General features: G+C 34.9%; 1 protein-coding gene across 3 annotated transcripts in view; it reads left to right on the top strand.

Annotated features, from left to right (window-relative positions):
* Positions 1-27,209, top strand: part of COG5 (component of oligomeric golgi complex 5) — a 307,029-nt gene that overhangs the window by 178,984 nt on the left and 100,836 nt on the right. For 2 of the 3 annotated variants that reach the window (XM_064575412.1, XM_064575410.1), the window contains exons 8-10: positions 2,646-2,811; positions 11,667-11,779; positions 12,257-12,334. In XM_064575412.1, the coding sequence (XP_064431482.1) occupies positions 2,646-2,811; positions 11,667-11,779; positions 12,257-12,334 (357 nt within the window). The remainder of the gene's footprint in view (positions 1-2,645; positions 2,812-11,666; positions 11,780-12,256; positions 12,335-27,209) is intronic. The other variant, XM_064575411.1, reaches the window with a different exon arrangement.

Genomic DNA, 27,209 nt, shown 5'->3' with positions numbered 1-27,209 from the left:
TTCTATTATGTTAGTCACCATACAGTACATCATTAGTTTTTGATGTAGTGTTCCATGATTCATTGACACCCAGTGCTCCATGCAATACAGGCCCTCCTTAAAACCCATCACTGGGCTAACCCATCACCCCACTCCCCTCCCCTCTGAAACCCTCAATTTGTTTCTCAGAGTCCGTAGTCTCTCATGGTTCATCTCCCCCTCCAATTTCCCCTTCATTTTTCCCATCCTTCTCCTAATGTCCTCCATGCCATTCCTTATGTTCCACAAATAAGTGAAACCATTTGATAATTGACTTTCTCTGCTTGACTTATTTCACTTAGCATAATCTCCTGCAATCCCAAATAATATTTTATAGTTTCCCAACTCACAAATGATATGTTTATATTAAGCTATGAATGTAACTGGCATTAATTGAAAAAGTGGTCATGTAAATTGGAAAGCTTAAAATTACAACTAGAATTATTATAAGTATTATAATTATTTCAAGTATTGCCATATTGGATGCTTCTTTAAGAATGAGGTAGGGGTGCCTGGATGGTTCAGTGTGTTAAGCAGCCCACTCTTGATTTCAGCTCCAGTCAGTCTCTGTGCTCTGCACTCAGGTCGGAGTCTGCTTGTCCCTCGCCCATCCCCCTGTGAGCTCTCTCTCTCTCTAAAAATAAATAAATCTTTAAATCATTCTCCTCCTTTGTTTAAAAAAAAAAAAAGGAAAGAGCTGTATATGTCTCTGTATTGAAAAGTTTGGGGGAGTTAATAATTTTTGGAGTGGGAAATGATGAAGACTGGTCCATGTTAACCAGATCTTTCAAGTGAAAGATGACTTTAAGTCTTTCAGTTAACATATACATATATCTTATGATGTACATTCATTCAGCTGATAACACGCAAACCTGCCATATGTTGAAAAGCTATGCTTTTCAGATTCTTTGAGAATAGTAAAGGCAATAAATATGATTTTGCAATAAGTATCTTTATTCTACTTTTATAAAGTGAATTCTTTGAGGTTGTTCAGGTAATGCTTTTTTTTTTTGTATTATATAGACACTGGTGTAGTGATAGAGGAAGATTCTTTGCAGCTGTCTAATTTTGATCTTGATCTCTACTAAAAGGTAGAAGAGTGTTATCGCCCTGGAGAAAGGAAAAAATGGAACTAACAACAACCAAAGCATAGCGCTATACCCCATGTTTTCAGTTAACAATTTTATGTGAAATAGCTTATTTTCTCCCATTTTCTTTGATAGTTCACTGATAGAGAATTGACAGTATATACTAGAATTTAAATTCTGTTATAACCATATTAAATTAAGCTTTTTTCATTAAAACATTTGAAATGATGTCCATTTGCTTCTTTTTCTTGTTTAATTAAAAATCTAAAATGGGTATTGTATTCACTAACCTTGTCTGCTTTTATCTATAAGCTGATTCTGCTTTGCCTCTGGGTGTGTGTGTGTGTTACTGCATCATGTTATTAACACCAATATGTTTCAGAGTAACTTTTTGTCTTATTTATCAACTTAACCGTTAAGAAATTAAGTTAATGAAGTAATTTAACTTTTAAACTAAGTGCTTCTAATAACAGTCACTGAATCATTAAGTGAAAGCGGACTTTCACCTGTTTGAGCCTGGAGATATATGTTGATGTACTAGATTCTGGCTTGATAATTCATTTACTTAGTGACAGAGTCAACAACCTCTTTATATTACTATGGACTCAATGTACTCACGGTGTTTTTACTACCTGCCTCGCTGCCTACCTCTCTCTGCTGTAGTCACTCTGTTCCAGCCACAGTCAGGGCCTTCTTGCTGTTTGATTAGCTGCCAAGCACATTTTTACCTCAGCACTTTTGTTGATATCTGTTCAGATCTGTTTTTCCCCATATCCTCCTCAGACTCCCTTGCTCATTATATTCAGGTCTCTGAAAATCACCTCAGAGATGCATTCTCTGAGTCTTCTCCATTATTTCCCCATGATTCTCTATTCTTATTCCCTGATTTTTTTTATAGCAATTATCACTACCTGTGATACTCTGTTACATACATATTTTTAATATATTTCTCAGGAGACATAAGTTCTGTGAGGGTAGGGACTTAATTGGTTTTGCTTAACTACTATATTTCCAGCACCTGGAACCAAGACAGTTACACAGTAAGCACTGTATAAATATTTGTGGTTAGAATGAATGAATGAACGACAGAAAGAAAGAAAAGAAAAGAAAAAGAAAATGAATAGTGTCAGTCTGCATGGTTCAGCCCTCAGTTAACTCTGCGGAATTCATTTATTTATTCTCCAAATAGATGTAGGTTGTTGTTAATTCCAGCATGGCTCTCTTTATAGGCATTGGTGGTAAATTTTAAATAAGCTCTAATAATAGAACTGATTTCTGATTTTGTTATTAGCCTTTAAAGAAGGAGAAAAAGGGGAAAGGGGGAAATAATATACATAGTATTTAACCTTGTCTTTTATGAAATAAATAATGACTAAAAATAATATTTGTTCCAAATGCACTCTCTTTGTTCTTGTCTGTGATAATTTAAAAATATGGTAGTAACTGCTCATGTACTGCTTAAAGTTGTAGATTTATATTGATTTTGTTTGTTTTCCTATTTATACCTATTGCCACCCTGCCACCCCCACCTTTTTAAAGAATCCAACCCAAGTCGGAACAGCTCTTCAGGTTTTCCATAATCTTGGAACTTTGAAGGATACGATTACCAATGTTGTGGATGGATATTGTGCTACTTTAGAAGAACATATCAACAGTGCGTTAGACATCAAAGTTCTGACTCAGCCTTCGCAGTCAGCTGTGAGAGGTATGGCTATGGTTTATATTTAGCTGCTTTATTTATTTATAACCAAGAAGTCCTTTGAATAGTATGTGAAACACTTAAGTTTCAAAGCAGTCTAATGACTCATTTTTTAGTAGACAGAAAATGAGAGAAGAAATTATGTTTCAGAATGTATTTATAACTTTTTTTGTCTAATCAGTGAGTTGAATTGGCGAATTGGTATATTCAGAACTTCTAGAAAAAAATCTATAAACTGTGGCTCCACTTAGTTCAGAGGAAACAGATGCAAGAAAAAAAAAGGAACATTTTTCTTTCTGAAATCCTTATCCTCACATGTACTTCTTGAGGCAGAAAATATTTTTTAAGGAAATGCAATTTCTCCCTTAGCTTTTTGGGCTTTTCCTTAGAATTATTTTCCTTAGAATAATTTTGGTATTCAGGAGCAAAGAAGGCTAACTGTGGACTTAGAAACTGATAAAACCTTTGGGAACGTTACAACCATAGCAAAATCTAAAAAAAACTACAAAAGAAAGGTGTGAGAGAGGAGTAGCCCCACAATAGCAGTCTGCAACTTCTTTTCCTGCCAAGATGTACCTGCTGATGGCATTCATGTATAAAACACCCTTCAGAGATGAGATAGGAAAGACCACAAGTTATATATACCTCTCATCTAGCCAACGTATCTCTGCATTTCTCTCCTTGTATTCTCTTTTCTGTTCTATTAATATGAATGAGCTGTGCTTGCACCTAGCAAAGACCAAGTACTCTACTCTTAGTCCGATGTCCCAAGGGCATTGCTTTAGCAGATCCCCTCTGTCTGCCATGTAGTCAGTTTTCCTTCTTTAAATTTCTTTCCTGTCACATTCAGTTGTGCTAGTGTACCTTCTTCTGCTTAAAGACACATCTATGTTTGACTACGTTTCCTTCTTCAGCTCTGCTCCCCCATTTTGTTTCTTCAGGCTACAGAAAAATTCCCCAAAGTTGTTGTGTATACTTACTGTCTCCAGTTTTTCTCTTTCCATTTTTCTTTAAGATTTTTATTTATTTTAGAGAGCTTGAGGGGGTGGGGAGAGGAGCTGAGGGAGAGGGACAGCACAGAGCCTGATGCAGGGCTTGATCCCATGACCCTGAGATCATGACCTGAGCTGAAACCAAGAGTTGGACGCTCAACCAACTGAGCCACCCAGGCGCCTCTCTTCCCATTTTTCTATTGAAGAAGCTGCTCTGTCATCAGAGTCGTCCTAAAAAATAAATAATGCATATAGAATTAATAACAGAGTTCCTCATACATGGCTTATACTAAAAAAATATTTACAGTGAGTGAGTATTGTTTTTATATTTGCTATATAAACATAGCCTTAAATAACACAAATATATGCCACTCATAAATAAGCTTTACTAGATAAAAAGAGATAAAAGAATCTTAGATCTTAAAGGGATTTTTAAAGGTTAGCCCTAGCCTCTGAATAGATCTGTATTAAGACTGTCCCAGAAGGGGAGCTTTGAAAAGAAATTGCCAAAGGAGATTTCCCTCTCAGCTTTTCCCAGCAATTATTCTCAGAAAGTTTGATCTAATGTTTAAATTTCCAGGAGCAGTTTAATCTCATTCCCTCTTGTGTTGTCAAAAAAAGGAAAAAAAAGGAAAGCAATTATTCACATGCTGTCAATCCTAATGTACAACCTTTTTGTTGAAAGAATAAAGAATTTTAAAGCCTTATTATCATCTATTGAGGAGTGGATACTGTGATTTAATGTAGAAACCTTAGGCATCAATTCTTGATTATTTTTAAAAGAATAATCACTATTATTTTTAGTTTTTTAAATGTGACATTGGCAATATTCATGTTAATTTGCTGATTTTGTTGGTTATATTGAGATTATGGATTAGAATGTCCTTGTTTTTTGGAAATACACATTAAAGTATTTCAAGGGTGATGGAGCATCATGTCAGTAACTTATTAACAAATGACTCGGGGAAATTTTTTTTTAGTATGCTTTCAAATTTTCTGTATGTATAAGATTGTTCCAAAAAATTTAAAATATATAAAATTGATAGAATTTTAAGGGGAAAATATTATCTGTGATGTATTTCAGAAGCTTATAATTCAATAAGAAAAAGATAACTCAATTGAAAAAATAAGAATATGATTAGGGAGTTAACAGAAGAACATATCTAATAAATGGGAAAATATGTACAGCTTCTTTTTAGAGGATGAACTGGTTATTAGGGAAATACAGATAAGACAAGATACAATTTCTCAATCATGAGATTGGCAAAATCTAAGAATTAAGTGTTGGATGGGAGCAGAAACCCTTTTTTTTTTTTAAAGATTTTATTTATTTATTTGAGAGAGAGAATGAGACAGAGAGAGAGAGCACGAGAGGGGGGAGGATCAGAGGGAGAAGCAGACTCCCTGCCAAGCAGGGAGTCCAATGAGGGACTCGATCCAGGGACTCCAGATTCATGACCTGAGCCGAAGGCAGTCGCTTAACCAACTGAGCCACCCAGGCGCCCCGAGCAGAAACTCTTATATGCTGACTGTAGGAGAATGAAATGGTTCAGCCACTTCACTCAGTTTTACCAAATTGTTCTCTAAGGTTAAAACTGTGTGTACCTTGTGATCTTATAATTTCTGTTAGAAAAATAATACCCTAGAGAAACTCTGTCATATATATATATATATATATATATATATATATGAATTTTTATTGTATCATTATTTGTATTAGTGAAAAAGTGAAAACAGTCTTTCCTCCAGTGGAAATAAAGTGCTACCGTTGGGTCTCAGTTTTTCCAGTGAGCCTATGCCTTTGTACTTGAACTTCACAAGCATACTAATTTTTTTTCCTCCCTCATGTGGGAGAGAATGCCCAGAGTGGGCTGGAGTTGGGTACTTCCCTTCCCCAGGTCATTTAGGTTCTTATAATACCCCAGAGGGTCAGGCTCTGGTTAACTAGTTTCCCCTCAGGGCAGGCCTTGTTGAGAATAGAGTCCTCTGGTATATTTCAAGATGGTTCTTTTTTTCTTCCTCCTGCTGGAGGCATGAAGGGATTTTTCCCCGTTATTTACTGTGGGAACCTACTTGGGCTCCTGGATGCAAATCTCAAATATTGTGGTCCTCCTATAACTGGGTACGCCTGGAGCTTTTAATTCTCAGAGTTGCCCATTTTGAGCCTCTAGCAATTCATCAGTTACAGTTCAGGTTTTCCTTCCCTAGCACTGGCTCCCACTGTCTGTTTTCTGCTAGCAAGGCTCTGCTCCCATACGTGGAGACTTCCTGTATTCACCTGTCAGTCTCTCTTATCTTGGGAGCAATGGTTTGCCATGTGTCCTCTCCTCTCTTACAGGTCCAAGAAGGTTGTTGATTTCTCAGTCTGTTCGTCATTTAACTTGTTGTTAGGACAGAGTGGCAACTTAGAGGCTCCTCACAGTTGGAACCAGAAATGGAAGTTGCTAACTCAGATTTTTACCCCCATACCTCACTTGTTTCTTCTTTGACGTTGTTAAAAGTAAGACAACTGACCCTAAATGGAGTCACTTATGCTAAACCCCACATCACCAAATTGAGACGTAACTTAATTACAGTTTCAGCCTTTCTCAGAAATGGAATCTTAAACCAATCAGGAATTACTTAATTAGTACTAGTACTAGAGAGGTAATTCTGCCCTACTGCCCCTTAAAGGAAAGTGACCTTGCCATAACCAATTTGCTTTTTTTTTTGTCTAGTATAACTTCTCTGTTCCTGCTCCCTTCTGCCTATAAAAATCTCTCATTTCATACAGCTCCTGAATAAAAGCCAGTAAGATTGACTAAAAGCCAGTAAGATCTTTAAAATTTACTCAGTTGAATTTTATTTTTTAACAATGTCCATATGGATCTTTCCTTACCTTTGAAGTCTAGTAATTTCTTTAGGATATATCTTGGCATTGAATGCTCTGTATCATTTTCTTTCTGAGTTAGAATATGTTCTCTTTTATAAGTTTACTTTAATTGCATATTTGAATATTTTTATTTTCCATTTGTTCTTTTCAGGAACATTATGCACATGTAACATCTTATTTGTTTTCCATTTCTAATATCTTTTCTGTAATTATTATATTTTATATCTTTGAAATTTATTTCATTTTGTACAATTTCTTCTTGCTCATTTCCCATTTCTGATTATATTTTCACCCTTGATCATTATATTGTTTTGTTATTCATAATGTGTTCTTAATCTCTGTTATATATTTACACTAAGAATGTTCCCTATAGTTACTTTGAGACAGTGGAAAACTATAATTCTTCCCGTTGTTTTCTTTGGGAATTTCTTTGGCAACTTAAATTCTTTTCCTTCCCCCTCTTCCTTCCCTCTCAATCTGTGTTAGGTCCTATATTATTTGTTTCTGATTGTTACTCATCTTTGAAAGGTACTGCTGTTTGCTGAAGAGTAATATAGGGGTAGTCGTAGGGAGAGACTAGGGCAGTCTATAACTAGGATTAAGTTTGTTATCTATACTAACCATTCACCAACTTATTTCCTTCTATCTTGGAAACACATCTTTCATCAAATTTTCGATCATTCTAGAGCTTACTGTGAGTCCCCATAAAGCCATTTAGGCAATTTTTGTGTGGAAACCCCACGTTCTCTGCTTTTCTTTCCTCTTTCACCTCATTTTTACCTCTAAGAGTCTCCCCAAACTAGAGGGCTACTTATTATACAGTGTAAATATGATTTTATTATGATTTCTCCTTCAGTTTTTCTTTGTTGTGATTCTGGAGCATTAAACATTTTATTAGCTTCTTCTCTGGCTCATCCATGTCTCCTCATTTCAGCGCTAAGCAAAGAATCATTGGATAGCTGTTCTAAAGTTTTACAATTGATTTTAAGGGCAATTTGGTTTTTGTTAATGGTCTAAGATGACAGCTGTCTGGTTCCTTCTTCATTTTGATTTATCCTCAGCATTTGACATACATAATCTTGAGTTTGATGTTTTAGTTGATTCCTTGTTTTTGAAGTTCATTTTTTTCCCCTCTACTTTTTGTTCTATTTTCATTGGCTTTTAAGGGAAGAGAGTAGAAAAATGATTTTACTCTACTATAAGTAACTAGAAATCACTCTTAAGTATTATTTTTTGAGAAACTCTTGGTTTCTTCTATCAATTTAATAAAACTTAGTTTATGACACTATTTTGCTTCTTGATTCTCCTGAAGCTAGCTGATAATGGCATCAGTTTTTCTGTTTTAATTATTCTTTCTGTTCTTCTGTTATATAGCTGTTCTATATTAATTATTTTTATCACGTTGATACCTTCAACAAGATGTATTTAGCTTGTGAGGATAAAAATCTTTAAGTACTGAAGTCTTAAGTAAGAAAAATGAAACGTTTAGAACTAGTTGAAGCAATGATTGTGATCTCATTTTTCTCTGCTTCAGTTTCTCCAAAGTAAATATAAACAGAAAATAATACTTTCTTATGTATCTGGTTGTATTTACTTTAAGAGAGTGATGGGTTGATGTGTCCCATAATTCTTTATAATAAAATTGAGCTATGCATATTCCAGGAATTTGATCAATATTTTCTAATTTTCACAAAGGCACTGTATCCCCTTTCTTCATTGTAATGAGTTCATTCTGTATATGACATGTGAGCTAATTGCAGATTGTTAAAGATTACCTCTCTATTCCCTGTATGCTTTTCTTTAGTAGTCTGCACAACACTGCAGATAATTTTTAAAATTAATTAGACCTAGATCTCAAACAGGAATTATTCATATTTTTAAAACCAGTGTTTCTCTCATAGGTGTTTCTCTCTTTTATTGCTTTCCACTATCATCAGACTAAAAAGTAATAGCATCTCTTTGCTGAGGATACATGTAATTTTTTTCTGAACTTAGAATTGTTGAAAAACTATAATGAAGCAGCTTACAAACACAGCCTCTGGTTTTCTTGATTTCTTGCCCTCCTTAAAACAGGATAAACTAATCACTGATGGGCTCTTCTGCATGGCTTTAAAGCTTAATTTGGATTGGAATTTATACTTTTTTAAAAGATTTTATTTAATTTGGAGAGAGAGCACAAGTTGCGGGGGAGGCAGAGGCAGAGGGCGAGAGAGAATCTCAAGCAGACTCCACACGCTGAGCGCAGAGCCTGACACGGGGCTTGATCTCATGACCCTGAGGTCATGACCTGAGCTGAAATCAAGAGTTGGATGCTTAACTGACTGAGCCACCAGGAGCTCCTGGAATTTATACTTTTCCATTTGACACTAAAATTCCCTTTTTCTATGTTGAAACATTTTAGATCTGCACAGATAGTTGTGGTTGTGTATTACATACAAGAACATTCTTAGACATAACTCTTAAGAAATTGAACATTGATATATTAATATTAATGTGTAATCCATATTCAACATTTTTCACTTATTTCCCCAAATATTCCTTTTTTTTTCCCCCCAACATGAACCAGTCAGGATTATGCTTTTCTGTTAGTTATCTTGTCTCTTTTCTCTCCTTAATCAAAACAACCCCAATGCCTTTTTTGCCATTAACATGTTTGGAGAGCTCCACAATTTGAATTTATCTGGATTTATCTGATTGTCTCTTCATGGATTTATTCAGAATAAACAGACCAGTAAAGTGATATTGTATATTTACCATTAACATCATATCAGTAAGCACCCAAATTATGTCAGTTTGTCTCATTCCCGCTGATGTTAAAGGAAATTACCTCATTACCGTGGTGTGTGCCAGATTGCTCATTATAAGAGTACTTTCTTTTCTTTGTGATTAGTAAGTAATTTGTGGTGCATACCTTGAGACCATGTGAATATCCTGTTTTCCATAACATTTCATCCAGTGTTTTTGTATCCAATGATTATCTTTCCCTCAATTAATTATTTTACTAGGAGTTGCAAAATGGTGATTGTTTTCTATCATTCTCTCTGCATTTATTAACTGACATTCTTCTGTAAAGAGAAATTTCCATTCTTTTTATTATTTATTTACTTATTTATAAAGATTTTATTTATTTATTTGACAGAGAGAGACAGCGAAAGAGGGAACACAAGCAGGGGGAGCAGGAGAGGGAGAAGCAGGCTCCCCACGGAGCAGGGAGCACAATGCAGGACTCGATCCCAGGACCCCAGGATCATGACCTGAGCCGAAGGCAGACGCTTAGCCGACTGAACCACCCAGGCGCCCTCCTTTTTATTTTTTTTAAGTTTTTATTTCAATTCCATTTGGTTAAAATACAGTGTAATATTAGTTTCAGTTATACAATATAGTGATCCAACACTTGAATGCAATATCCAGTGCTCATCAGAAGTTCATCCTTTTTAAACATTTGAATTTTCACTATGACTCATGAATTATTATTTTTTTTTTACAATTTTTTTACAATTGATTTTAAGGGCAATTTGGTTTTTGTTAATGGTCTAAGATGACAGCTGTCTGGTTCCTTCTTCATTTTGATTTATCCTCAGCATTTGACATACATAATCTTGAGTTTGATGTTTTAATTGATTCCTTGTTTTTGAAGTTCATTTTTTCCCCTCTACTTTTTGTTCTATTTTCATTGGCTTTTAAGGGAAGAGAGTAGAAAAATGATTTTACTCTACTATAAGTAACTAGAAATCACTCTTAAGTATTATTTTATGATCCATTATCATCAGTAATGACCATCAGGATGGTCAAATGTTCCCAAATCCGTTTTGGGGAAGCCTCTTCCAGTCAAGGTCCTATGTACTTTGACCAGTCTCCGTTTGTCTTTGAACATTTCTTTGCTGTCTGGCACAGTATGTACCAGATATACCTTCTGCTTTCATTGCTCCAAATATGGAATGATCCTTTTCCTCAATGAGCCCTGGTTTCTTTTATTGGGGAATGGCACATACAAATCAGAATTTGGGTGCTAGGTATACTCATTTCTATTTAGGAGTCACTGTTTCTTGCCCTTTCAGTGGACAGAGTTGAGAAATTCCTCTGATCCCCATTACATATTTGGATCTTTATTCTGTTTATGGTGAGAACCTTCATTTAGTCTATCGCAGACTACACCTAAAGGAGTTTTGCGATTGCTACGTCGGTATCATGTCCAGCAACAAATCTGCTAAGTACTATTATTCTTTACAATTCTTTTTGTCCCTAAAATATATCTCACTAAAGTTAGGGTTCTGTAATTAAAAATTACCTCAATTAATTGTTCTCCCTGGTGTGGTTGTGTTACCAATTTGATGTACAGTTAGTTTCATTTGTTTCGGTATTTATTTGCATTTTGTTTTAGGGTTTGCTTTTTCCATCCTCTTTAAACTTAAATTTATTTTAAAATATGTAAAATAGGGGCACTTGGGTGGGCTCAGTCGGTTAAGTGTCTGCATTCGGCTCGGGTCATGATCCCAGGGTACTGGGATCGAGTCCCACATTGGGCTCCTTGCTTAGCCAGGAGCCTGCTTCTCCCTCTGCCTGCCACTACCCCTGCTTGTGTTGTATCTCTGTCAAATAAATAAATAAAATCTTAAAAAAAAATACATAAAACATTTATATGGCTCATAAAGACTCACCACTTCTATCTCCATTCCTTTCACCTTGTACGTCTCCTACCACTCCTACCGCCACTTTTAGAAAACTATTTTCATTAATTACTGTTTTGTGTTTTATCTCTCCTCTGTGTGTGTGTGTGTGTGTTTGTGTGTGTGTGGTGTGTGCCTGAGTGTGAGATCTTATTTTCCTTCCTTTCTTAAACGTAAAAGGTTAAGAGTCCTTTTCATATTACTCGTAATAAATTCTTTCTTAAAGAAGGAACTTCTTATTTTTTTAGCTTGAGGATGCTTTTTATAATAACATATTTTGTTATACTTGAAAATTTTTATTTATCATATTTCTTTGTCACTCTTAAACAGGGGGACCTGGACGATCTACTTTGCCAACCCCAGGAAACACTGCAGCTTTTCGTGCTTCCCTCTGGACCAATATGGAGAAACTTATAGATCATATTTGTACTGTTTGTGGACAGGTAAATATTTTAGAGAATGGAAAGAACATTAATTATGGGGGCGCCTGGGTGGCTCAGTCGTTATGCTCTGCATTCGGCTCAGGTCATGATCCTGGGGTCCTGGGATCGAGCCCCACATCAGGCTCCCTGCTCAGTGGGAGGCCTGCTTCTCCCTCTCCCACTCCCTCTGCTTGTGTTCCCTCTCTCACTGTATCTTTCTCTGTCAAAAAATAAATTTAAAAATCTTTAAAAAAAAAGAACATTAATTATGGATTAATGCCTATTATTCCAAGTTGTGTGACCTTGGGCAGCTTTCTTAAAATCTGTGAGCATTCAAAATACCTACCTTAGCTGATTATAATATATGTAGAGGCTCTAGCACAATGCCCTCTTCCTTCCCTTGCTGTTTTAGTGCCTAAGCTTTACATTTGTTACATTTTCATTTTCAAAATGAAAATACCCAATTACGTACATTCTCCCCCTTTCTGCCATTTTTAGGTACAACATCTACAAAAAATATTAGCCAAGAAGAGAGATCCTGTTTCTCATATTTGTTTCATTGAAGAAATAGTTAAGGTATGTTTAAATGAAAATATTTTTATCTCTTTATTAAAAAATGCAGGAAGATATGAGCCAGCATTGTTTGTGTTCTTACCTTATGGAATGGCTACATGTCAAATAGCCATAGAAATTGTATTTCTTTTTTTTCTTCTTTCTTCTTTCTTTTTTCTTTCTTTCTTTTTTCTTTCTTTCTCTCTCTCCCTCTCTCTCTCTCTTTCTCTCTCTCTCTCTCTTTTTTTGAGAGTGCAAGGTAGGAAAGGAGTAGAGGAAGAGGGAGAGAGAAAATCCCAAGCAGGATCCACACCCAGTGCAGAGCCTGATGTGGGCTTGGTCTCACAACCCTGAGATCTAGACCTGATCAGAATCCAAGAGTCAGATGTTTAACTGACTGAGCCACTCAGGCACCCCTGGAATTGTATTTCTTGACAACAACAAACTTTCTTTATAACATATGTATAAGCACAATTGTTTTTTGAGTAGATGCTATCAGTAATACTTTTTATAGACTAATTTCTAAAATGAATAAACTAATTTCTAATTTTCTGTCATATAAATGATTTATTGTAAATGTTTTTAAAAGTTCCATTAGAGAATAAGATGAAAATTTGGAGAAAATAAGATACTTAATTAGTGGTCATTATAATGTCTTATAAAGTCTTTACTGAAAATGGTGGGATCCATTCAGTTGTTAATTTTTCTTATAAAGCACATTGCTGTATCCCATTTTTCATATTCTGAAATTCTCCCTTCTGTCATCCACCAATCCACTGGCCTCATGGGCCATAAGAATTCCTTCCATGCATAGAAATCTGACTCTACGTTTTATTCATTCATCTTGATATGTTTTTAATAAGGAATAATTGAGTAATTAATTATTCAGTTCATCATTTAATCCTGACACATAAGTGTTCCAAAGAAAAAAATTCTCTAAGTTTCCATTGTTACAGTATAGATCATTTCCTTTGTAAGTCCAAAATTTAAGCATTTTATATATTGTGTTGTGGATCTCCAGGACCACCCCCAAGTTTGGTGATTTGCTGGGAGGATTCATAGCATTCAGCGTATAGTTGTGCTTGTGGCAATGATTTATTACAATGAAAGGACATGAATCAAAATCAGTTTCATGAAAGGAAAATCAGCAGTAGGGAAAAAGCATATAGGGTGAAGTCCAGAGGCAACCAGGTGCAAGCTTCTAAGAGTCCTCTCCTAGGTCTCACAGACAGGACACCTTTAATTCCTCCAGCAACAAGTGGTGACAGCATGTGTAAAATGTCCTCTGGGGAAGTTCACCTTGCACCTATGAGTTCAGGGTTTTAATCAGGAATCACTTACTGCCTGGCATGTACCAAAATTCCAGACTCCCAAAAGAAAAGCAGCTATTCAACATACACCACATTATCTGTACAAACAGTTTAGGGATAGTGAGCGTTCTTATAAAAAAATCATGAGGACCCTCTCAAAATCCAAGTCCCAGGTACCAGCCAAGAACCACCCTTGCAGGCAGGCATTTCTAACTATAGCAATCTCAGACCTGCTGTGTAAACTCATTTTTGCACATGTACTTACAGTAGTATATACCCACTTCCATTATCCTGCTTCATATTTGGCTTTTAATTGTATGAAAGAAACAATAAGATGCTTTTGTCAGTTTGTATAATAATTATTTTTTTAAGAGGATTTCTTTGTCTTTATTCTTTGCATATTTATTAGTGGTTTTTGATTTGTGGTTTCCATTGGGTTTGTATATAATATAACATCTTCTGTATATAGCAGTCTATGTTAAGTGGATAGTTGTTGAAGTTTGAACCCATCCTTTACTCCTCTCCTCCCCACATTTTAGGGATATGTTGTCATATTTCACACCCTTTTATTTTGTAAGGTCCTTGATAAATATTTTACAAAAATATTTATTTTTACTGCTTTTGTGTTTCCTACCTTCATACTGTTACTTTAGTCTCTCCTTTTCACTGATAGAATCCCCTTTAATATTTCTTGCTTGGCTGGCTTAGTGGTCATGAACTCCATTAGTTTTTGTTTGTCTGGGAAAATGTTTATCTCTCCTTCTATTCTGAATGATAGCCTTGCTGGATAGTGTATTATTGGCTGCAGGGTTTTTTTCCGTTCAGCACTTTGAATAGATCATGCCACTCTCTTCTACCTTGGAAAGTTTCTATTGAAAAATCCCCTGATAGCCTTATGGAGTTTCCCTTTTATGTAACTTTGTTCTTTTGTCATGCTCTTTTTGAAGTTTTTTCTTTACTATATTTTGCCATTTTAATTGTAATATGTCTTGGTGTGAATCTGCTTTTCTTGATTTTGTTGAGGGTTCTCTGGCCTCCTGGTTCTGGATATTTGTTTTCTTCCTCAGATTAGGGTAGTTTTCAGCTATCGTCTCTTCACATAAATTTTGTGTCCCCTTTTCTTTGTCGTCTTCTTCTGGAACTCCTGTAATGTGAGTATTACTGTTTGATGGAGTCACTGAGTTCCCTAAGTCTGTTTTCATTTTCCATCATTCTTTTTTCTCTCTTTTGTTCATCTTGATTTCTTTCCATTACTCTGTCTCCTAGATCATTGATTTGTTGCTCTGTTTCTTCCAGCCTGCTATTCATCCCATCAAGCATGTTCCTCATTTTGTTTATTGAGCCCTTTATCTTTGCTATGGTATTCCTCATCTCTGCATTAAGGGTATCACTCATATCTTCCACTCTTTTCTCAAGTCCACTGAGTAGTCTTATGATCCTTACTCTAAATTCTCTATCAAGCATGTTACTAATATCTGTTCTGCTTAAGTCTCTGGCCATGTATAGCCTTGTCCTGGTTTTTCATTTGGGACAGATTTTTCTGTCTTCTCAATTTGTCTAAATCTCTGTGCCCATTTCTGTGTGTTAGGAAAGTCAGTTATGTCTCCTGTTCTTGAAGGTAATGGCCTTATGAAGAAGAGGTCCTATAGTGCCCTGCCATGTAGTGTCTCCTGTTCCCCAAGGCCTGGCACTTCCAGCAGTGTCTCTAGTGTGTGCTGCTTGCAATCAGCTTTTGTGACCTAGCCACTTTATCATTCAGGCCAGTCATCGGCAGAGGCTGTCTTTTCCTTTTGTGGACAGTATTTGGTCCCTGGCTTGAATGTGGCACGTTTTAAGTAGGTGTGATCTGGTCTGCTTGTGAAGTGAGACCTGTTGGCACTGTTGCTGGAACTGAGACTCTGCAAAACTCCCAGGTTGGGAGACATGGTGTTGGCAGGGGTTTGGGCTGGTCTTCTGGGGGAGAAGGCCTGCTGCTATGACTGAGGTGGGTGTGACTGGGAGGGGCAGTTCTACTGGAGTGGGAGGGGTGCAGGCTGGGTGTAAGTAAGTTAGGTAGGGAGTGTGGGCGTTGCCCTGTTCCCCCAGGTGGCCCTGTGCCAGCCAGTTCCTTTGTTCCCGGTAGCGTCTCTCCATGAATGCTGCCTCTCTGGGACAAGCTCTGAGATGAGCAGATAACCTCCCCACTGTGTGCGCTAGGTGCTCTTCAGGTTGCTGTTTCCATGCTGTGTATCCACAGGTTGTTTACCTGCCTTCTTTTCAAGAACAGCTCTGATGCCTCTGAGCTTTCCCCAAGCCACATCTGCTGATCTCCAGAACTCTGGATTTAAGCCCCGCTGGCTGCAAGAACTTGTGAAATTCAGCCTCTCTAGCTTTCCCAGCCAATTGCTATGGGGACTCATATAGCATACTGCATAGTTATTAATCTCTCTTGTATAGTTATTAATTTTTTAGTTTTAGTGGTGGAATGGATAACTAATATGAGGCCTTCATGTTTATAGGCAAGCAAATGCACATGCAGTGTTATCATTCATTTCTTCTAATTTTGGTCGCCTTTCTACCCAAAGTAATTAATTTATTCTTTATTGGAGTGGCTTGATTTCACGCTTTTACTATGTAATCCTTTGTATATGTTTTTACTCCTTTTTAATAGTTTGGCTATATTCTACTAGCAGCATAAGAACAATTATATGACACCATTATATTCAAGGGAACTAAAGAAAAAAACAAAAAGAGGAATAGTGCATTTAAAGATGCTTATGTTTGTGATATTATATTGGATAAAGTTTCTACATACAAACTCATATATAAATTCTCATCAATTATTATTGGGAATGAACTCTGGCAACTTCTGTTTGCCAGATTTTAAATGCATGTGAATTACTACCAATTATTAAAGGATTATTATGAACAGGGATGTATGCTTTCCTTTTATTCAGTCTTTACATTAACTCACAAAATTTCTTACTGAATTAAAAATAAAACCAATAAAGATTAATTTTTCAAACACTGTTCTTACCTATTTAAAAATATAGTCATATACAACACACGTTTATACATAAATTTTCATGTAAATTTCCAGTTTAGTTATTCTTTTATGGCAGTGTTTATGAGAAAAAATTTAAGCCCCTCTTGGAATTCATTATACTCATGTATATTCAAAAAAGATCAGTCTTTTGTAAAAAGTCCAAAATAACTTTTGATCCTAAATACTTGGGATTTCCAGGGCAAGAGAAAAGTAAAAAACAAAACCCTTAGCAAGAGAAAAGTAAAAAACAAAACCCTTAAAACACCTGTCATATATTGCAGAAATAGCACATAAATTTCACTGCATTTACTGTAATTTCTTTACTCTTTTCCTTTATTGCAAAGCTATGAATAGATATTTTTGCTAATTACGTAACTACCATGTAAGAACATTATTATTCTAGTGAAAATAATTATCGATGGCAACAGAATCTTTGTAGAAAGTGCAGGATTTCTAGGATGATTGGAGGCCCCAAATAATGATCCTTAAAGTCTTTAGAGAAATTTAAACTTTTGAGTAGAGGATGATGTGTATTAGTGCTCTGGATCATTGAAGAGTGGTATCTGGACCAACATCTCTAAATCTTTGTGTAATCTCTTTTAGAGGAAAAGGTTATGAACAGAAAGTTCTTACACTACTAGTTTTTGCAATTTCAAGGTTTTTAAAAAGGAAATATGTTGGTATTGAAAGTTCTTTCTAATTTAGTGGTTTAGCCTTTTTAACCAGTGAATATATATATTAAAAATTAAATAAAATTGTAAACAATTCAAGATGAAACAATATTAGAATTATGCCATATGTTTTCTATAGTATCTGTTTAGAAATTAATGCTTTTTTCCTCAGATTATTTCTAGTAAATATCTTTGAAATTGGAATCTACCTAGAACAGTTTTTTAAAATTTATGTGTTGATACATCAAAAAACTAATGATGTATGGTGATTAACATAACAATAAATTTTTTTTTAATAAATAAAATTTATGTGTTGAAATATTTGTAAGTAGTAGTCTATATTTTGAAATTTACTGAAAGCTAAATTAATAAATACAACCTTTTATGCCATCTTTATACATGTATTCTTTATAACATGAATATAAAATAAAACTGGACCAATTATATTAGGTATAACAATCTTGGGAATATAATTTAAATGTGGACCCTTTTGAAAGCTTTTCCTTAATAAGATAACTAATTCTGCTTCTGCTTAATTTAATAAATGTCCTGGCTAACTTGTAGAATTAGGTTGTTATTTTCAGTTCATAGTATAATTTGAAAAAACATATTCATACCTGTCAATCACTCAATTTTGTTATCTTTTAAAACCAATTAGGAGTTCTAATGTCACTATGTAATTATCAATACTGTACATCACTTTGTTAAAGTGAGTGTAGCAAATTATTGACAAATTATCAGGATCCACACAGTGGAAAACAGGTTGTGGATTCTCATCTGCAGAAGTAAGCCAGTTTCTCTGTATTTAGGAGAATAGATACGATACTTTCATTTTCTAAGCCAGCAATTTTTATCATCAAACAAAATCTTGTAATCATGTGTGTAGGATGTATTAGGCTAAATTTGGAATGTGTTCAGCATTTTGAGCAGCTATAGTACTAATGAGAATTTTAACTGTGAAAAAGAATGTGTTTTCTTTTCCTCTTTTAGACATATCAAATGATTTGGTGATAGGATTAAAGACTCAGAAAATTTTTAGGACATCCAACCGTGAGATCTTTTTAATATTCTGAGAAAAATGTTTAACTCATCTATCTGTGGCATCTTAATTTGATTAAAAAATCAAGTAGCAATAAGCCAGTTAAGTTTCTAAGTCAGATATCATCAGTAAGTACTCTCATTTATAAAGGTAAGAAGGTTTTTGCTTTTACTGGTGTAAGAACTGGATCTTCTGAAGAGTCCTCTTACTCCAGTGTAAATAAATTCTGGGTATATTGGAAAAATATATTTAATGCAATCTTGGGCCTGCAAAAGGTGAGAGAATCTCTGAGGGCAAAGATACATATTCAGATATACTTATGCATGTCAAATATCTGTATATGATGTATTTAAAGAACAGAAAATGAAATAAAAAATGAGAAACAAAAGACTTAAAAAATGACCAAGTAGTTCTTTAAAAAGAACTAAATAGAACATTTAGAAATTAAAAATAAAATCACTGAAATAAAAAATTGAGCAGATAGATTAGACAGATATTCCATAAAGTCAAAGAATGAATTAGAGGCTGACAGAATTAATGAAATTATCCAGAATGCAGCATAAATGAAAGATACGGAAAATATGAAAGGTTAAAAATTATGGAGGATTAAATGAGGTTTTAATATAAGGCTGTAATTGGAAAAGGAAGGCCGGCAAACTAAAAAAGAAAAACCATCTGATTGGCTCAATACATCAGGAAAAGCATTTGACAGAATTCAACATCCCTTCCTGATAAGAACTCTTAGCAAACTAGGAATAGAAAGCTTTCTCAACCTGATAAAAGGCATTTAGGAACAAGGAACAGGTAAAATCACACTTAATCATGAGGGCTGAATGCTTCTCTCCTAAAACCAGGGAGCAGACAGGGATTTCTTTCTGTTCTCACTTCTCCTATTTAACATTATCCTAGCTAGTGGAATGGAACAAGAAGAAGAAATGAAAGATTTCCAGTTTGGAAAGGACAAAATAAAGTGGTCTCTATTTATAAATGACATCATTGTCTATGTAGAAAATTTGATGGAATCTTTTTAAAAAAAAAAAGAGCTACTAGAACTAAGAAATCACTTACTACAAGATTACAGAATACAGGTCAATACAAAAAAATCAATTGTATTTCTATATATTAGCAGTGTACAATTGAGAATTAAAATTTAATAATTCTACATATAGTAGCATCAAAGAATATAAAATACTTAGGAATAAATCTGTTGAAAGATGAATATCATCTGTATACTGAAAACTATAAAATATTGCTGAAATTAAAGAAGGCCTAAGTAAATGGAGAGAGATACCTTATGTATGGTTGGTAGATTCACTGTTGTTAAGATGTCCATTCTTCCCAAATAGATCTATAATCCCAACAGATGTTTTGGAGAAATTGACAGGCTGCATCTAAAATTCAAATAGAAATACAGAGGACCTAAGATACTCAACACAGCTTTGAAAAAGAAAAGCAGAATTGGAAGGCTTAACATTATCTGATTTCCAGACTTACAAAACTACCTTATTCAAGAAAGTGTGGAGTTGTTATCAGGTTAGAGACCCAGATCATTGATGCAGAATAGAAAGTCCAAAAATATACTCACATACATATATGAAAAACTGATTCTCAAAAAACGTTGCAAAAGCAGTTCAGTGGTGACACAATAGTCTTTTTAACAAATAATGCTGGAACATATGGATACCCAAATGTAAGACTTAAAATTCTAAAACAGACTGGAGGAGAAAAATAAAAACTTTGTGACCTTGGGGAGGCAAAGAGTTCTTCAATGCAACACCAAAAGCTTGATCCATAAAAGAAAAAAAACCTGGTATTTTGGACTTATTCAGAATTAAGAATTTCTGCTCTGCAAATTACTTCATTAAGAGAATACAAGACAAGGCATATACTGGGAGAAAATATTTACAAATCATATATTTAATAAAGAACTTCTGTCTAAAAAACTCTGAGAAAACATTCAGTTTCTATTTTTATCCTATTTTTAAAATAGGACAAAAGATTCAAAGGGATACTTTACAGATAGATGTCAAATAAGCACATACCTAAAACTTAAAAGACCTGACCATACCAAGTGTTGGTGCTGGTGTGGTTATAGTGACTGGAATTCTTACATACTGCTGATGGGAAATATAAAATTGTACAACCACTTTGGAAAACAGTTTGACAGTTTCTTAAAAAGTTAAACATACACCTACTATGTAACTCAGCAGTATGCCCCCATGTATTAATCCAAAGAAATGGAAGAGTATTACCATAAAGGACTTGCATACCAATGTCCAATAGCAGCTTTTTATTTAACAGCCAGTAACCTTAAACAACCTGTGTCCATAAACATGTGAATGGATAAGTAAGCCATGGTAAAGCTATATAATGAATGTAATCAGCAACAAAAAGAAATGTGGACTACTGATACATGTGAAGACATAATTAATCTCAAAATTATTATGTTGACTGGAACACTCCAAAGAGAAAAGGATGTATTCTACAATTCTGTGTATAGGCAGTCCTTGCTTTACATGGGACTGTGTTTACTGAAACGTATGCACATTCAAACTATGTCCTTGCTTTGCATAGTTCTGATATACATGAGTTTCTGTTAACATGGTACCATGCACAACAAGGACTGCTTGGAATAAAATTGTGGAAAATACAACCAATCTATCATGATAGAAACAGAATAGTGGTTATGTAGGGAAGAGATGGGGTGGAGGAGGTTGGGGAACCACAAGAGGGAGGAATTAAAAGGGGGAGAAGATACTAATAGACTGTTTAACTGAGAAGATATGCAAATGAATAATAATCATATACATAAGACCTCAATATTAGTCATTAGGGAAATGCAAATCAAAACTGCAGAAGATTCCACTGCACAACCAGGAATCAAAATGACTATCAGTAAGTAACAATGTTGGTGAAGATATGGAGAAACTGGAACATTCATATATTGCTGGTGGAAATGTAAAATAATACTGCCACTTTGGAAAGCATTTTGGCAGTTTCTTGGTATATCCTCTCCATATGATCCTACAGTTCCATTCCTAAATATTTACCCAGGAGAAATGAAAACCTGTGTCTACAAAGAGGATCTCTACACAACTGTTTATAGCAGCGTTATTCATAATAGCCAAATACTGGAAACAATCTAAATGTCCATCAGCTGGACAATGGATAAACAAAAAGTCATATATTTATACAACAGATTACTATTCCACAATAAGAGGGAACAAAATACTTATATATCAGACTACATGAATAAACCTTAAAAACATTATAAGTGAAAGTGGCCAAACTCAAAAGAGTACATGTTGTATAATTTTGTTTATATGAAATTTCAGTAAAAGCAAAACTATAGATAGAAGGCAGATAAATGATTGTCCTTGGGTGATGGAGCAGGGTTTGATGGATAGATGGATAAAGAGGGAACTTTTGTGATGATGGGATTGTTCTAAAAGTGGATTGTGCTGATGGTGCACAACTGTATGAATTTACTAAAAGTCCTATATCTGATTAAGGACTGGTATTGGGAATATATATATTATACAGATTACAAAATGTATTTTGCGTTGCACCAACTCAAAATAAGATGACAGAATACTATCAGGGTTATTTAAAGAAATTGCTGGTTCTGGGCTTGGAGCTAAGAAAATTGAAAATGAGTGTGGAATATCTTGTGCTAGAAAATAAAGAAATGCTCCAAAACTGATCATCACAACAAGTAAGGACAGTAATGGATTTTAACCTATGGAATAAAATAAAAATTCAGAGGTCCATATGTCAAGCTAGACAAACGGATGGACTGACAAGTGAGAAAGAAAAGCTCTCCCTTAAAATGGACTGTGAATTAATGAAAACGGAAAGAACAATGAAATTAAAAAGATAACTATTTTGCAACTATTTTAATAAAATTTGATTCAGGCAGTAATCATCAGTGGATGCTACATCTGGAGGAAGGAGAGTTTGATAAGGAACAGTATATTTACATGGTATTAAAGTGTCTCCCAGTAATTACTTATTAATTCCAAAAAGAAAGGTAGCAACTATACAGTAGAAGAATCAGATAACACTTTATGTAATCACAATTAATACCCCCAATACCCTGCAAATATACATGATATCCCAAGGACTTATTATTCATGATGTATTCCAGACAAAGATGCATAACCTGAGTCTAATTATGTAGAAACAAGATAAGTCTAAACTTTTGGACAATCTGTAAAATAACTAGTCTTCACTGCTTAAAAATATCAATGATATAAAAGATTAAAAAATAGTTTCATAGTAGGTAAGACTTTATATAAAGAGATATGACAACTAACTGTAAAATACATGACACTGGTCTAGTTCCTGTTCCAGAAAAAAAAAAATGCTATAAAAAACACTGGACAGTTCATGAAATAGGAATATGAAAGGTATATGAGATATATATGTAACAAGGTTAAAAATCCCAAGTTTGATAACTGTAGTATGGGTATTTAGAAGAATGTCTTTATTCCTGGGGGGTCACTTAATTATTTAGTGGTACAGAGCTCTGATGTACAACTTACTCTCAGATGTTTGAATGAGGGAGAGCAAACGAGAGAGAATGATAGTGATAAAGTAAAGGTGGCTCAATGTTAGTTAACAAGTGGTGAATTGGAGTGAACAAACAGTAGGATTTTGGGAGGGTGGTTATTCTTGCAGCTTTTCTCTAAGTGTAAAATTTTTCTATAAGTTCAAAATTTAAAGTTTAAAGGAAAAAAGGTACCATGAAAAACTTCATTTCAACTAATTTTAAAAGGCAGGGGAAATGGACACATTTCTAGAAAAACATAACTTGCCAAAAATTTTAAAGTAGAATTAGACACTATGCATAGTCCTTTAACCGTCAAAGGAATTAATTGCTAGTTCAAAGTCTTTCTACCAAGAAACCAGTAGTCTCAGATGGTTTTTCAAGCAACTCCTACCAAAATTTTAAGGGACAGATCATTCTTTTTTTAAGAGAAGAAAAACTCCCTCACTCATTTTATGAGACTAAAAAGTGACCTGTATATCAAACCAGTTAAGGATTACAAGAAAGGAAAATTACGGTCCAGTCATGCTCAGGCACAGACACTGAAAAATCTTAAAATATTAGTACACCAAGCATAGCAGTAAGTAAAAATGATACAACTATCTCAATAGATACAGAAAGAGTATTTGACAAAATTCATGATGATAAAAAATACTAGCAAACTCTAAGAGAAAGGGACTTTCTTAAATTGATAAAGGATATCTAATAAAACCTTTAATAGTCATCATTCTTACTAAAAAGCATATCCTTTACAGTCAGGGAAAAGGTCAGATGCCCACTGTCCCTGCTGCTTTTCAACATTGACCTGTAGGGCCAACCCAACATAATAAGAGAAGAAAAATAAATAATAGATTTCAAATATCCCAGAAGAATTCATTGCTATTGCTTTTCTGTACATTTGAACAAATCTTAGACCTATCAGAATCAACAGAAAACTACATGTCTGTCTTTAGAAAATTGAACTAATCTAGGACTGCCTATAATTTAAAATTGGTATCTTCATTTTGGTTCCGACTTTTATGCTATTCTTTCCCTCTCTTCCTTTTTTTCTCTTTCTCCCCTCTCTGTACCGATTATTTCTCTATAAAGTTTTTTATACCATGTATCAAATGTTGGCTTTTGAAAGTCCTGGACGTGAACACAACTGGAAATATAACAATTTTTTACTGATTAGGATCATCTGTAATACCTCTTGTCAACCACATTTAGCAGAGTGTCAGGGTGGATGGAGGGAAGTTCTCTCCAAACATTTTTTCCTCATTTGAGTGAAGAAACTTATTATATTTTTATTCTCTCTCTGATGCAATCATTGCTTGTTATATAATAATAAATGTTAAAATATCCAAAATACTTAACTTCTGTATGATACACTAATCATTTTTTGCCAAAGTTGTAGTACTAGACCCTTTCTCTATATTAAACAATTAAAACCTTGCTGAATATTTACATTGTTTCACTTTTTCAGGCAGGTGGGTTAGTATTCTCCATTATGGAGTTGTAGAGAAGCTATAGTGAGTAGACATGTGTGAGTAGAAGTGAAGAAAAAGTGCAGACGCTTTTAAAGTGTTTAAACACCCTTAAAGTCACTCTAATTCTTTTCTTTTTAATTTTTGCTCTTTTTTTCCTGGGGACTGCTTAAGTAAAATGTCCTTTTTTTTTTTTTAAGATTTTATTTATTTATTTGCCAGAGAGAGAAGGAGAGAGCACACAAGCAGGGGGAGAGGAAGAAGTAAGCTCCCCGCTAAGCAAGGAGCCTGACGGACTCAATCCCAGGATCCTGGGATCATGACCCAAACTGAAGGCAGACGCCTAACTGACTGAGCCACCCAGGCGTCCCCTTAAATAAAATTTCTAATTCACGTTTGACCTATGAAAGGAAATACTATATGATACTGAAATGAGCATATTTACAAAATATAATTGAATGCTTTGCTGGGCACTGGGATAAAAAGTTGACCAAAGTGACATAGTCCTTGCCTTTAGACAACTTATTTCCCCACTGGTTTCCTCTCCAGTCATACTTGTTCCATTCTTGGAACCCTTCACAGGGACGTACTTGTTAGGATATTCTGTGGAAATACTAACAGAAAATACCTTTTAATAGTTTATAGTGGTAAAATATTAAAGTATCTGAAGAAGGAAAGCTTATTGTAGGAAGACCTCTAGAAAGACTTCTGTAATAGGTTTATTCTTGGTGTGCCAAAATGATATTTAGACTCTGTAGAAGAGCTGAACTTTCTGTTCAAGAGTCACAGACTTCTCTAACCAGCAACCAATTATGGTTCCCAGAATTCTCTACAGTATCAGTTAGTCTACATTAGGGATTCAAGCTACTTAAGTACAAGTGAAAGACATTAATAGTTCTCTTGAGTAACTATGCAGGAGTACTTTAGTTAGGCTTAATGTATACTTCTTTATTCTGTTATAAAAAGAAATCTTGTATTAGGCTGCTTGCTCAAATAGAAATCTCAAGCTGAAATGAAATGTTATTTTCTTTTTAGTAATTCAGTTAGTTAAGATTTGATATAGGATAATTCTATTTTTAATTTTTTGAAGAATCTCCATAGTGTTTTTCATAGCAGCTGGCCAATTTTACATTCCCATCACAGTGCACAAGGGTCCCATTCCTCCACATCCTTACCAACAGTTATTATTTTCTTGGTTTTGACAGTGGCCATCCTAACAGGTATGAGGTCATATCTCATTATGGTTTTGGTTTGCATTTCCTGATGATTAGTGATAATGATCTTTTCATACGCTTGTTAACCATTTGTATTATCTTCTTTGGAGAAATGTTTATTCAAGTCCTTTACACATTTTTTAAGTTGTTTGTTTATAGATTTATATAGATTTTTTAAGTTATTTATAGATTTATATGGATTTTTTTATTATGTTATATCACCATACATTACATCATTAGTTTTTGATGTAGTGTTCCATGATTCATTGTTTGTGTATAACACCCAGTGCTCCATGCAGTACGTGCCCTCTTTATTTAATACCCATCACCAGGCTAACCCATCCCCCCACCCCCCTCCCCTCTAGAACCCTCAGTTTGTTTCTCAGAGTCCATAATCTCTCATGGTTTATCTCCCCCTTCGATTTCCCCCCCTTCATTTTTCCCTTCCTGCTATTTCTTTTAACATATAATGTATTATTTGTTTCAGAGGTACAGATCTGTGATTTAACAGTCTTACACAATTCACAGTGCTCACCATAGCACACACCCTCCCCAATGTCTATCACCCAGCCACCCCATCCCTCCCACCCCCCAGCACTCCAGCAACCCTCAGTTTGTTTCCTGAGATTAAGAATTCCTCATATCAGTGAGGTCATATGATACATTTCTTTCTCTGATTGACTTATTTCGCTCAGCAAAATACCCTCCAGTTCCATCCACGTCCTTGCAAGTGGCAAGATTTCATTCCTTTTGATGGCTGCATAATATTCCATTGTATATATATACCACATCTTCTTTATCCATTCATCTGTCGGTGGACATCTTGGCTCTTTCCATAGTTTGGCTATTGTGGACATTGCTGCTATGAACATCGGGGTGCACGTACCCCTTCAGATCCCTACATTTGTATCTTTGGGGTAAATACCCAGTAGTGCAATTGCTGGGTCGTATGGTAGCTCTATTTTCAACTTTTTGAGGAATCTCCATACTCTTTTCCAGAGTGGCTGCACCAGCTTGCATTCCTACCAACAGTGTAGGAGGGTTCCCCTTTCTCCACATCCCCACCTTTACACATTTTTTAAGAGTTGTTTCTTGTTCTCATTGTGTTGTAGAAGTGTTCTGTTGGCTTTTTTTTTTTTTTTTTTTTTTTTTTTAAGTAAGCTCTACACCTAACATGGTGCTTCAACTCTTGACCCTGAGATCAAGGGTGGCATGCTCAACCGACTGAGCCAGCCAGTTGCCCTGTAGCAGTTCTTTATGTATTGTGGACTTTAAGATATATGGCTAGCAAGTATTTTCTCCCATTCTGTATGTTGCCTTTTCCTTCTGTTGATTATTTCCTTTGCCATACAGAAGTTTTGAAGTTTGATGTAGCTCCATTTGCTTAGTTTTGCTTTTGATGCCTATAATTTTGATATTACATCCATGAAATCACCACCAAATCCAATATCATGAAGCTTTTCCCCTATGTTTTCTTTTATAAGCTTTGTAATTTTAGGTCTTATATTTAGGGCTTTGATTCATTTTTGAATGTTTATATATGGTGTAAGGCAGAGGTCAGTTTCTTTCTTTTGCACATGGATGTCCAGTTTTTTCCAACACCATTTGTTGAACAGACTGTCCTT

The sequence above is a fragment of the Mirounga angustirostris genome, unplaced genomic scaffold (assembly GCF_029215605.1).
Source record: "Mirounga angustirostris isolate CCGP_5_RB_7025 unplaced genomic scaffold, mMirAng1.0.hap1 SCAF_12, whole genome shotgun sequence".
NCBI classification, from domain to species: Eukaryota; Metazoa; Chordata; class Mammalia; order Carnivora; family Phocidae; genus Mirounga; species Mirounga angustirostris.
The sequence above is the reverse complement of the archived record's forward strand: the minus strand, read 5'-3'. Positions and strand labels throughout refer to the sequence as shown.